The 13,921-nt window shown below is 43.7% G+C and overlaps 1 protein-coding gene across 1 annotated transcript in view; it reads right to left on the reverse strand.

Annotated features, from left to right (window-relative positions):
- The window catches only part of SYT9 (synaptotagmin 9), a 176,049-nt gene extending 165,739 nt beyond the window's left edge, over nucleotides 1-10,310 (reverse strand). The window contains 1 exon segment of the mRNA XM_032489135.1: nucleotides 9,843-10,310. Within this exon segment, the coding sequence (XP_032345026.1) occupies nucleotides 9,843-9,987 (145 nt within the window). The 5' untranslated portion in view covers nucleotides 9,988-10,310.
- Between the last annotated feature and the right edge of the window lie 3,611 nt (nucleotides 10,311-13,921).

Here is a 13,921-nt window from a genome sequence, read left to right on the forward strand (position 1 = left end):
GTTCTGTCTGGTCCCCTCATGTATGTACAATACTGTATCCAGGTATCCAGGCACCTACGATACCTAGAACAGTCTTGCATGTGGGAGAGGGTCAATAAGCGTTGATGAGTGAGTAAACGGCATCTCTAATTATAATCTCTCCAGTCAGCCTTCATCCTGCCTTCAGAGTCATCTAATTAGGAGATAAATCTGCTCACCTCAGTTTTCAGCTTAAAACCCTTCAATGGGTCTGCAGTGCTATATAGCTGGTGCAAACATTTATAGCCAGGCCTATTCCTTAAATGTGGTAAGTGAAGTTTATGTGTGTGGGGCGGGAGGTGGGGCAAATAGGAAAAGTAGAAACTGTAGCACCTGCCTAAGGGCATTCAATTATTTTACAGAACTAAGCCGGCCACTTTGCAGCCCCCGTATACCGAATAAATCACCATCTCCACAGCATGGCTTGGTAGGCACCAGGCAGGCCTGCCACATCGACTCCCTCCTGAGCCTTGTAACATCAGAGAAAACAGACTGTGCATCTCCTCAAACCAAGTGGCTGCAACGCAACTGAACACATTGCTTGTTCATTATTAAATAAACAGGCAAGGAAGCAAGATGTCATTGTTGGCATAGTCTGAAATTATATCTGGAACCCAGATGTTTGAGCCAGATGACTAAACTTGCTGAAGGCAGTTTTTACAACTATATGAGGTAATTACACTTGAGTTTCAGGGTGACATGACTGGGGATCTGAAGAGGTAATCTCCCACACAGCGCTTCCAATCTGGCAGGACCCTACCGCAGTCAGGAAGCATATCACAACTAGTTTGAGCTTTTTCCCATGACGAACGGGGGAGACTCGAGAAGGGCACTCACATAACTTTTCCCATCCTTAAATCTCCTGGACTACTTCACTGAGAATGAGTCCTTTGGGCTCATCATAGTAAATTGCACTTCCTTCAAGATTTCTGCTTCAAAATCCTCTAGCCCAAGTCCTCCATGGGACTTTGATGACGGCATACAAGGACTTCCATGATCTGATGACCAGTGTTTACTAGAACAGACTCACTGCTCAACATTCCCGTGTGTGCTCCACTTACTGTTACCAAAGATCCATCCTCTCCTGTCTTAGAAAGTTTGTAAATTCCAGAATGTCCTTCCCACCCACACATTCCAGGCAAAGTGCCCCACCCAAGAATCAACTTCTCCAGGAATCCTCTATAGAGCTACTCAAGTCAGCTAATTACTTCTCTTTTTCTGCACTGTATCCAGTACGTAACTCCCTTCTGGTCTTTATTAACTGCTATTATTGTTTTATCTCAGTTTCGTTGGGGTAGTAACCATAGCCAATGTATCTTCGAATTAGTGATGCCTAACCTAGTACCTGGCACTTAAGGGGCACTGAGTGGATGTTTTTTGAATTTAATTATAATTAGAAAAGTGATCAGATCCGTGTGGCCACAGTAAAGGCTACAGAAGTGTTAGGATGGGAGGGGAGTTGGAAAGAGGGAAAGAAAATGAGATTCAAGTTATATAACAATACTTTTTTTTCTATTTCACATAAATAAAGGCAGTACTTAGCAATGGAAAGAATGCACTCCTAACATTTTAAAAGGCAGTCTAGCATAATGGGTCAATTACAGTCAACCTGAGTCCACTGACTACAGAGTGCTCCTTCTATAAGCTAATTTGACAGAATATTTATGTTCCAGCTAATGCAAATTGATAAGAAAAACATTAAGATTCTCCAAAACTAAATTGGTACACGGTAGAGAATAAACACAAAAAAATTCACATAACAGGAAATGTAAATAAGTTTAAAATATTAAAAATAGTTAATCCTACCAATAAAAAAAATACAAGTTGAAACAACAACCAGGTAGTCACTTAGAACTTATTAAATTAGCAACCTTTTGTTCATATTTTATCACCTAATGGTAGAGGACTGACTGCTGACATGTAGCAACAACATGGAGGGGCAAACTGGCAGAGATATGTTGGAAAGCAACTGGAACCCACTGGTAATAATTAATTATGAAGAAATATTCCCAAAGGAGAGTGGGATACTATAGAGTATTATTTATTTATTTATTATTTACAGTATTATTTATAGTAATAAAAAATCAGAAGCTTGAAATATTCCCAAAGAAAGGTTAAGTAAAAAAGATTTATCTACCCTTTGGAATATATACAGTCATCACAATATTGCACAATAATGATTGCTCATCATGGATAAATTATAACAACAATAGTACTAACGGCTAATATGTATTGAGCATTTACTAAGTGCCGGCAGTATGGCACTTCCTATACATTGTGAGATACGTACTTATGCAGGGTTCCAAGATTTAGCAAATAAAAACATAAGCCGCCCAGTTCAATTTGACTTTCAGATAAACAACAGATATCCTTTGTTTACCTGAAATTCACATTAAACTGGGCATTCTATATTTTATTTGGGTAAAAGCACTCCATTTGATTCATGACAAAACTAATACACAGAGATTAAATAACTTACCCAGGGTCATACAGTTAATAAACAGTGATAAAACAAATTTTACAAGGTTTAAGTTTACAAAAAAGTAGAATAGTAAATTTTGTCTGTGGATGATTACAGGCAGACCTTGTTTTACTGTGCTTCATTTTATTGCACTGTTCTTTTTTTTTTTTAGAAATTGGAGGTTTGTTGCAACCCTTCATTGAGCAAATCTATTGGGCTGTTTTTCCACCACCACCTGCTCACTTCATGTCTCTATGCCATACTTTGCTAACCCTTGCAATCTCTCAAACTTTTTTACTATTATTATATTTGTTATAGTGATCTGTGATCTGTGATCTCTAAGGTCACTACTGCAACAAAATTATGACTCACTGAAGGGTCAGATGATGGTTAGCAATTTTTTAGCAATAAAGGATTTTTAAATTAAGTTATGTACTATTTTTAGACATCATGCTATTGTACACTTAAGAGACCACAATATAGTGTAAACCTATCTTTTATATGCAGTGGGAAACCAAAAAATTCACATGTCTCACTTTACTGTGGTGGTCTGGAACCCAACCCGCAGCATGTCCAAGGTGTGCTGTATAAATAGGTAAAACATGTGCATGCCTGTGGATCATGGTGGAGGGGAAACATGGACAGGTGATACTGCACCACAAAATCCACTTACTGAGCAATTACTTGAGTACTCACTCTGGGCTCTGTGCTGCAACAGCCTTCTGAGGCCATTTCACAGGTGAATAAAGTGAAGACAAGTATTTTTTAACTCAAGGTCATAAAGCTAGTAAAGGCAAGATCAGATTCTGACTTGAGTGTTTTCCTTTCAAGTGCAGTTCTAGTAGCACTGGGATAGAAGTTTTTGTGTGAGAAAACTCATGCATGAGGGCAGAGGAATATTGCAAGGAGATTTGCAAAACCTAGTTGTTGGAGTTTGCCTTGGTTTAAAGCCCTACTTAGAGCCAACCCAATGAAATGCTTGAAAGAAGTCGTGGTGAACATTTATGGCTCCAACTGTAATTTAATTTAGAAAGTAGAAATACATACTTCATTCTTATGCTTTTGAAAGTGAGGCTGCTCTTCCACTGACGCTGCTCTCTAAGCTCCCCCCCTTTCACTATACACTTGAGCACATGAACTTGTTAGTTTCCTCCAGTGAGTCACTTAGGAAGAGTTTATGAATTTTTTCAGCCAACCACAACGGAGAGCACACGTGCCAGTATGCCTTTAGAGGGAAAGCTACGCCTAGGTTCTACACACAATAGAGAATTTTAGGATAATTTCCCTTAGGTGTCAGCTTAAGTTTTCCTTGAGAGTTTAGCCCACATCAGAAAGTTTGTGCTTTTAACTGTTTATTCGGAGAGAAGCAGCTGGCCACAGGGCTGCCTGTGATGCCTTCACCACAATTTGCTTTTGTTTTTCCCTCTTGGTAATTACCTCCTGACTAAACCACTCACTGGTCCATGTAGAGGAATCCTACAGAGATGAAAACACACTTGTTTAAATAAAATATTTATGAAGAAGCCCTAAAATGTCACTGAAGTAAATGCAAATTAGATCTTCACATATCGTGCATCCAATATGCCACTCATTCCTTTGAAGACTCTCTAGCTCCTGATTGCAATTAACATTAATTTTAAAAAATTAATCCCATTGTGCATAATCACCCAATGTCTATTCATAAAAATCCAGTGTTTTAAGGTTAATTTTTCTTGACTACCTTTGAAAATTTGAATTAAGACTAATGTTTAATCTCAATGATTATTTTGGAAATTTTTCCTTAGAAACTATAACTAATTATTATTTTCCATGTACATCTTTCAATAAGTTATTTCACTCTGAATCAATAGTGAGGGTTCCACATTCTGGCCTTTAATGGAATACTCTGGACATGATTTTCTCAATTTGTTATTTTTCCCCCCCAAATTGAGTGGATATATAGTTTCTCATGATAGTTTTAAAGAGTTCTCAAAATAAAAATTAGGGATAATATGGTCAAAAGTTAAGAATCAGTTGATCTGGGTGGTAACCATACAAAGTAACAGTAGAGACCCCCTGACTTTTGATACCATCTTTCCTAATTTTGCAAAAAAGAAATCTGAGCTGAGCTGATAAGAATTAGGTGGGTTCATCCTTTTCTTAATGGCCTCAACAGTTGTCTTCCACCTGGGTGCACATTAGAACCAACCGAGGAATTTATATAAAAATATACTATCAGGCCCCACCCACAGAGATTCTGATTTAACTGGTATAGGGTAGAGCTCAGTCACTGGCAGCTTCTTGTTTTCTTTTTTTGTCTGTTTGTTTGTGAGAGCTCCCTAAGTGTTTCTAACGTGCAGCCAAGTCTGAAAACCAATGATCTAGAAAAAGCTTCCCCTGAATAGGGTTAATGTCCACCTGGAAAGAAAAGTCATCAGTGATGTGTCATAAAGCTCTACTTCACACCCTGACCAGGTGAACCTTCTCCAGCTCACTAGAAAAATGAAGGAAAAAATCTCTAGAAACACAAAGCTAGAATGTCAATGGAAAACTCTTATCCTAAATAGAAGAATTTATAACCAAATACTGAGTGGAATCTTTACAACTGCAAGAGAATTTAACCTACGCTTAGAGATTAAATCCATTACAGAAATAAAGAATAGAGAAAGGATGTCTAAAGATAGAGCTTACGAGAAAAACCTAGGGAATTTTCATTGATGGTAACTCCTAGATGCTTAGTATATGCGATGTGTTTACTTAGAACCTACTTTGACTTAGACTCAACTCTTTCTGTAAATGGAATCCGTGGCCTTGCGCTAGTTTAGCTTTCTGCATTTCAATTCATTCATAGATACCAATCTCTTTTAGCAATGCTTCTCAAACCTTAATGTGCCTATGAATCACTTAAGGATCTTGTAAAACACAGATTCACATCAGTAGGTCTGGGGTGGGGACCGAAAATCTGCATTTCTAAGAAATTCCCAGGTGCTACTGGTGTACAACTGAACATGTTGAGCAGCAAGGTCTTAGAAGACATTATGAGGATTAAATGAAGTGACCTACATAAGTGCTTGGCACCTGTCAGAAGAAAAGACAAGGAAAACAGTAAAACATGCTTAAAACCTAGAAATCACATGATTCAATCCTCTTTCCTTTTCCAGATGTGGAAACAGGATGAGAAAAGTTACAAGCGCTACCCGCTAAGAGTCAAACGGAGAAGAGACTAATTCTTTGTTGACTCGTAAGTAAATTCAAGATCAACAGCAGAAGTTAAACAGAGCTTTTCATTCCATGCAGGGACAAACCTTTTAATAATATCAGGTAGTTTAGATAGAAATGAGCACTGGGCAGGGGGAGAGGAAGGGGAAAGGAACAATCCAAAACACAAGGAACCTGAGCTGTCAATCAGCCAGAGCGCAGGGAACCTGAGTCGTCAATCAATCAATCAATCAATCAATCACGAAACCAGGATATAAAAACAGGAAAAACAAAGGAATGGCGCCATTTTTCCTCTCTTGGATTGGCCCGCTCCCAGTTCTCAGGAGTGCACTACGTCTTTTACTTTTTTTATTTCACTAATAAAAAATCTTACTTACATCAAACTTTCTGTCTCTCGTCAAAAATCTCTCTTTGGGTGACTAAGAACCAAGGTAATACTTACTTTTCTTTTCCCGGTAACAATAATAACTGCTGTCCTACAAGCAACTGGCCCTCTCAAGGAGAGTGAAGTCCCCAGTTACAAAATATGAGCATAGACGAATTGATAACGTTACAGGAGACTTCCATGCTTGAGGTCACTGTTGAACTAAGAGACATCATGCACCTCACATACACAAAAAAGTTTAATAAAACAAAAGCCTCCTTATTTTCCTCCCCACTCCAACTCTGCTCCTCCTGAAGTCTTGCCGTATGCAGTAAATGGAGGCACTTAGATCAAAAAGCCTTGGGTCATCTTTAACTCCTCTCACCACTCACTTCCAGTCCATCAACAAATCCTAGTACTGCCTCTTCAAACTGAGTCCACTGTCCCCTCTGTCTGGATTACTACAATAGCCTGTTAGCAGGTTTCTCTGTCTTTTCCCTTGATCTTCAACAGTATTTTCTTAACACAGCAGCCAGAATGTTGCCACTTCTCTATTCAATTCCTTCTCTTCTTTTTTTTTTTTATATGTTTTGTTTGTTTTGTTTTAATGGAGGTACTGGGGATTGAACCCAGGACCTCGTGTGTGCTAAGCATGCACTCTACCACTGAGCTATAGCCCCTCCCTCTCAACTCCTCCTCATTCAGAGTAAAAACCAAGATCCTTAAAACAGTTTAGAAGGCCCACATGATCTTCCCCCTCCAACTCTTACCCATATTTCTTGTCATTCTCTATCTTTTTCACTCTGCACTAGCCACTCTTGAACTCAGCTATTTCTTGAGTCACATTAAAGACATTCCTATCTTAGGACCTTTGCACATGCTTTTCCCTGCTGCTGTGAAGGCCATTCTCTAGACTCACAAGTTTATGCCTGACATTGCCAATATATGAAACAACATAATATCACACAGAAGGATTCTAACTGCTCTCTATGGAAACATGCTTACACTCAGCTTAAAGATCAGCACTTTACTTTCCATAGCTGGTACAGATGAAGGACTGGTGAGGCATTCCAGTTCCACTTTATGACTTAGCTTCATTTTAAAAAGATGACACTTTCATCAAATTCTCTCTTAATACCAAGTTAGGGAAGACAAGGTGCTGTACTCCTGCATCACAGTACTGCAGCTACCTGTGCATGTGCAAAGAACCACCTTTCTGATGGTCTACTCATCGTGACCCAGGCTTACCCCACCTCTGAAAAAATGAACAAACATCCCAGATGCAGCGTCACTCTGCTGTCCACAGGGAATTATGTCTGTTTTCTCCTTTTAAAACTAAAGTCCCTCAGCTGAGCTTGAGAAAATGGAGCTACCACTCGGTAGTCAATGGACAGAGAAAGCTGAAACATGGCATTCAGGTGGGTGGGTTCCTTTACAGAATAGGAAGTCACCCATTTACAGAGATTTGCATCCCAGGGCTGCTGCTGTGTGTGGTTGTTCTGGTTCGCACTACACAGCAGTAGGGGTACCATTCACGGTGCTACTCCAGCCACTCAGCTCCTAGGGCTCTGAAATTAAAGGCACTCTTGGTTTGGACAAGCAAACAGCTTCAGAGGGATGGAGATAAATGCATCTGATGTAAGGATTAATGTGGGCAAGGAGAGGAAGGAGGGAAGTGAAGAGATTTCTCCTGAACAGAAGAGACAGGGCACTCTGGACATGGGCTTCAGCCTCAGTTGCTCTCACCTGGCACTCACAGTCCCCCGCCCCTCTCTTGCCTCATGAACAGGCTACTTCCTGACCCAGACCAAAGATCTAGAGGGTCCTGGGGGCTACCTCAAAATCACTGTGCCCCAGTTAAGAAAGCAGAGCAGTGCTTTCAGGAGCTCAGAGACTAGCACAGCATATTCTTTATCTGTGGCTACTTCTCGACCAAGGAATCAGAGGTGTCTTTTGTGAGGAGTCTTCTCTGTGATTCTTCCTCAGGGGCTTCCCAGTGAAGGGGCTGAGGAAAACCTAAAAACATGGAATCTAGCTCATGGATTAAAAGCAGAGGCATAAAATCAGCCATAAAGATATGGAGTGTTAAACGTGCAACTCAGTGCGAGGTCTTATCCATCTTCCCTTAGAAAGCCAAAGATGACTACTTATTCAGGATAAAAGTGACAATTCCTGGCACTGTCACAGGCAATGAAGTGGCACGTTTGAACAGGAATGCTTGCTTTGGGTGAAGCAAGCTAAATAATTTTCTTGTTCCTGCTTACTTAAGGACAGAACTTTCCCCACTGAGGACATCATCCTGCGCCCCCAGTTCATGAAATGAAGTGTTCTCATTCATGTCTGCAGTCCGTGCAGCACATCATGTCCAGCAAGGAGCCCTAAGAAGGCTGGGCATTAAACCTCTGGGGAAATCATTTGAAATCAACAGTATTTTTTGACTTAATTCTCTACTTTAAAGTAACACATTAGTGATCATTCCATAAACTTAATTAATGTAACCACAGGCAATGGGAAACAATAATCTTTTTTCAATTAAAAAAAAGGCTTTGAGTAGGGAAAATCTGATTTAAACTTTTAATAGATGACTTCTCTTCACCTCACAAACCTCTTTTAAATATACCATCAAGGAAATGCTATGGAAGTCAGGCTTAGTGCATACCTCTTCATGAACCAAATAATTCTCTATTTATCCTTTGGGTAAATAGACTTTTATGTAATGGACTGGCTTAAAATTAGGTAAATTCGTACTGGATAATCTGCACAGCAATAGCTCATTTCCAATATTTATACACAGGAATATTAGAGGAAAGGCCATTTTCTTACCCCATCTTTAACAATCCAAACCCAATACGGCTTTTTTTTTTTTAAGTACTTAGATTGAGAGGCTATTCAAGAAAATGATTCCTCAAGGTGAGAATAATCTCAAGTAAACATCTGGAAGGAAGGTGTCTTCCAGTAACCCGCAGCAGAAGAGAAGACATGGGAGATGCAGGACCCCTGAGAAGAGCAAATGGCTCCACTGAAACTCCCTTCTTCAATCTTAATTGGTCAATGGCCAAAATAAATGAACTTTCCAAAGTTAGGAGCTTCGAAACTTTCACTCGGAATAACTGCAAGTGCACAAGCCAGGACCGGTGAGCCCCTCGACCTCGGTGTGCCCGGCGGCGGGAGCTGGTCGAGCGGCGCGCCCAGGCCCAGACCGTCTCCACGCCAAGAGACCCGCAGGGAACCGTTTCAGGCCCGGCTGCCCAGGACCCGGAGCTCCGGATCCCTGGCCCAACGCCGGATCCCGCCCGGCCCTTCTCACCCCAGGCCAAGGAAAGGAAAGGGGCGCTCTGGGGAGAGGATGAGGAGCGCCCGGTGGGATTCAGCCGCAGCCCGGAGCCGTCCCCAACTCCCAACTTCCAGGAGTTACCCCTGGCCTCGTCCCCCTTCTCAGGGCTCGCGAGGCCGCCGCGGCCTCCCCTGGCCGGGAGCGCAATGCCCGGGAAGTGGAGCGCGGAGCTCGGGAGCCGCCCCCAGGAGCCCCAGCAACCGGAGCGCAGGTGGCGGGCGTGGTCCCTCCAACCCTGCGCCAGCCACCCGGACTCGGCCTCCGCGCAGCAGCCTCCGCCGGGGTCCCCGCGCGGTTCCAGCCTCAGGCCCCGGTGCGCCGGTTCCTGACCCCCTCCCCTAGCTCGGTGGTCACCCGCTCTCCACCCTCCAGCCCGCGTTTGTCTCCTGCCTCAGGCCCCGGTGCGGCCCCAACTCCCATCCCAGGGCCCTCCGGTCGCGCCCGGCAGCGGTGGCAACGGCACTCACCTGGGTCGCGGAGCCGAGGTCTGGCGCGGTCCCGCAGGTGGTAGATGAAATCCTGGCAGCTGTCGTGCTCCAGGGCCCCGCGGGCACAGAGCTCGGCCAGCAGCTGCAGCGCCTGGTGACAGAGCGCGTCCCTGGCCCCGGGCATCGCCCCCCCGCATCCTCGGACCGCGCCGGGCAGGCAGGCGCGAGAGACAACCCTCCGCCTGCCAGCTCAGAGCCGCCGCCTCCGGGCCGTCCGCCCTCGCCGCCAGGGACCCGCCAAGAAACCGCCCGAGCGCCAGCCCCAGCCGGTCCGGCCTCCCACCGGTTGCATGTAGCTCTTGGCCAGCCGGTTCGGTCGGGCTTTCTCTCTCTCCCGCCCGGCCCCTCCGTCCCTCCCCCGGCACGGAGGAGAGGCGGTGCCGCACAGCTCAGCGCGCCTCTCTCCTCGCGCTCCGCCCGCCACTTGCGGCCGCCGGGGGGGGGCGGGGCGGGTCAGGGGTGCGCGCCGCGGGGTAGGATCCCGGCGGCCCCTGCCTGGGCGCCCGCGGGCTCCTAGACGAGCGCCGGACTGGGCTCGGGACCTAGCGCTCACAGCGGCCGCGCCCAGGTTTGGAGAGTGTGAGCGGGTGCGCGCTCTGTCCTGATGCAAACCCACACCCTCTCCCACCGCCCTTCGCTGCGGGAGTCCAAAGCACGCTCTTGGGTGCGTTGCGGGAAAGGTGCAGTCTGAACCACGCCCTCCAGATCCGGAGAACCAAGTCCCGACTTCGAACTTGAGAAGCGCCGTCTGGGTATAAACCGTGGGCCTAAGGATGCGGCGCCTGGGGTCAGTATTCGCCAACAAAGGAGCGGTATCTCAAGTTCAGGACCTTTTAGACCACTGTGGTGATTTGGAGAAGGTGGAGACTCTCAGATCGGAACTAAGGTGAAATAAATGGCTCCTGAGGAAGAAGCTGGGAATTACCTGGAGCTTCCTAGATTTGCTAAGCAACCGATTGGAAATCTGAGGATTGCTAACGAATCTCCAGGATCCACCAAGGAAGAGTATCATAGAATCTGGGATGTTTGGAAGGGAACACAGGGCACCTCTTGTACACCCACGACTTCAGCCATTCAGGCAATCAGCCAAGAAATAACTAGGGAATACTGAGCGTGTGTGTGTGTGTGTGTGTGTGTGTGTGTGTGTGTGCGCGCGCGCAAGCGCAAGCGCAAGCGCGCCAAGCACTGTGCCACAAGTCTTTTAGCTATATAATCTCGTTTAATTCCCTTGATAGCCTAACAGGGTCTGTATAACTGTTATCCTCATATTACCAATGACAAACGTGAGACTCAGAAAAGGTAGCACCTGGAGTAGAATCTCTACAACTGACACTTTGAGCCATAAGGTTGTGCTGTTGCTAGAGACATCTCATTGCAAATCATATTGTGCAGAAAGGTAATTCTGGGCCATAGAGTGTTAACCTGACAGACAAGCTTTGGAATACTGCTGTAAGTGGTGCTGGGGCCTCAAGGACCTTATATTAGCATAGTAGAGAAAACAAAGTTGTAAATGCAAAGGTAACTTCAGAGAGTTGTGAAAAGACAAGTAGACTCTGCCTTAAGAAAATTAGGAGGGAAAATAAATGCACTGAGAGACAGCCTTCAGAGGAGGCAGAGCAGAAGCTGGTCATTGAAAGGAGGGAAATCTTGGAGAAGCAGGGAAAAACCATGTGGTGGAGGTGCCACCAGAGTGTGTGGATGCCAGGGCTGGTGCAGTAATGGTGGGGAGGAGTGGAGTGTGTGTTAAAGCATGTAGAAATGTAACACAAATGTGACTTTGTCAGAGAGGAACTGAAAAAAGTAAGTTCAGTTAAGAAATTACTTTGATAAGCCAGGCAAGATATCATGGGTCCATACAGGCCAAAGGCACTGGCTGATTGCCAGAAACATCCAAATTGGAAAAACATGTCAAATATAAATTGACAAGATGGCAACCAAAGGAATGAGGAAGAGTAAAAGCCACAGATGTTCCAAAAACTGACCTGGGCCATACATGGTAAGTCCCTGATGACACTTAGAATTGCAAGCCCAGAGTTTTAGGAGAGAGGGGATACTGGCCATCATCCACTGAAAGGTAGAAACTGAGCTGCCACCTTGGTTGGGTTCCTCTAGGAAAGAAGAGCTGGAAAATTAAGAAAAAGCTTTGTCATTCAAAATGTGGTTTAAGCAGCAGAGATTGAAAGTAGCAGAGAAGAGGAAAATCGGCAAGACTGGAATTATGAGGCCAAAGGAGAACGAACAATCAACAACATCAAGTGTCAAAAGAATCTGAAGGGAAAAAACTAAGACGTGTCCTTTGGATGTAGCAGGCAGTAAGGCAGTCATGATTTAGAGAGACCAGTTACTGTGAAACCAACTTGTGGAAGTTACTTACATTTTTGTGCCTAGAGTTTCTCATCAGATAATATTAATATGTGCATCATTGGGTTGTTATAAAGATTACATAAAATCCTTGGAATAGTGCCACCCTACAGTACAGGCTCAATTAGTATATAACTTTGTTGTTGCTGTTGTGTGTCTAAAACAATGTGCTGGGTGCTAAACACACTTCCTTAATTTATTACTCACAACATCCCTAAGCGGTAGGTGTTGTTATGTCTTATTTTACAGGTAAAGAAAGTGAAATCAGGTGTTTCAATAATTTTCCCAAGGACAAACCTGCAGATTGTTTCCAGATACAGCACAGCCGTGCCATCCCTCCCATTCTACCCATCCCCTTGGAGTGTGATTTTACCACTTCTTCCACCAAGAAATGAGTGTATTCCCCTTCCCTTTGAATCTGGGCTGGCCTGTGATTTACTTTAACCAACAAAATGTGCGGAAGTGTTATTCTAGTATCAGAATGGTGGTTGGGGGGATATGGAGGAAAGGAACCCAGGTGCACTGTTGGTGGCAATGTTAAATTGCTGCAGCTGCTATGGAAAACATTATGGAGATTCCTCAAAAAATTAGAAACAGAACTACCATATGATCCAGCTATCCTACTTCTGGGTATTTATCTGAGGAAATGAAATCACTGTCTTGAAGAGATATCTGCACCCCCTTGTTCACTGCAGCATATTCACAATAGCCAAGACATGGGAACAACCTAGGTGTCCATGAACTGGGTAAGTGGATAGAGAAAATGTGGTATGTATATATGTACACACACACACACACACACACACACACACACACACACTCTCATTCACAATGGAATATTATTTAACCTCAAGAAGAAGGGAATCCTGTCATTTGCAACAACAGGGATAAACCTGGAGGACATTCTGGTAAATGAAATAATCCAGACAGAGAAAGACAAACACTGTATGGTTATCACTTACATGTGGATCCTAAAAAAAAATGATCCTCATAGAAACAGAGTAGAATGATGGCTGCCAGAGGTTAGGGGTGGGTAAAATTGGGAGATGTAGGTCAAAGGTACAAATTTTCATTTATAAGGATACAATGTACACATGGTGACTGTAGTTAATAAAACAGTATGGTGCACTTGAAATTTACTGAGAGTAGCTCTTAAGCATTCTCATCACACACAAAAAAAGTTTAATAAAAAGTTAAAAGGTGATGGATGTGTTAACTTGATCTTGGTAATCATTTCAAAATGCATATGTATATCAAATCATCATGTACACTTCACATTTTATCTGTCATGTATTCCTCAAGAACGCTGGAAAAAATAATAAAAAAAGAAGTCTCATAAGTCTCATGCTGCCCTTAGACCACATCCTCACTCCTACTCCCAAGACCTTGCTTCTATACTTGGCAAGTGGTTTGAGATTCCTAATGGCAGAACTTCCTATTAATTGGCATTTTCTTGGATTCAGTTCCTTGCCAGATAACTGCCTTAAGCAAAAGAAAATAAGATTCAACTGGCAGGACTTGTTCTTAGTGAGCCCATGCTACCTCCCAGCAACTGGCATCCCATGAAGTACAAACTGCTGCTTCATCATCCTGAACAAGGATTCGTCCTCACACTTGCTCTAGAGCCTGAAGTATAATTCACCCGGACCACGACACTAGAACTGGGTTTGTGTTCTGTGACAACAGCCCTCTCCTCT

The sequence above is a fragment of the Camelus ferus genome, chromosome 10 (assembly GCF_009834535.1).
Source record: "Camelus ferus isolate YT-003-E chromosome 10, BCGSAC_Cfer_1.0, whole genome shotgun sequence".
NCBI lineage: Eukaryota > Metazoa > Chordata > Mammalia > Artiodactyla > Camelidae > Camelus > Camelus ferus.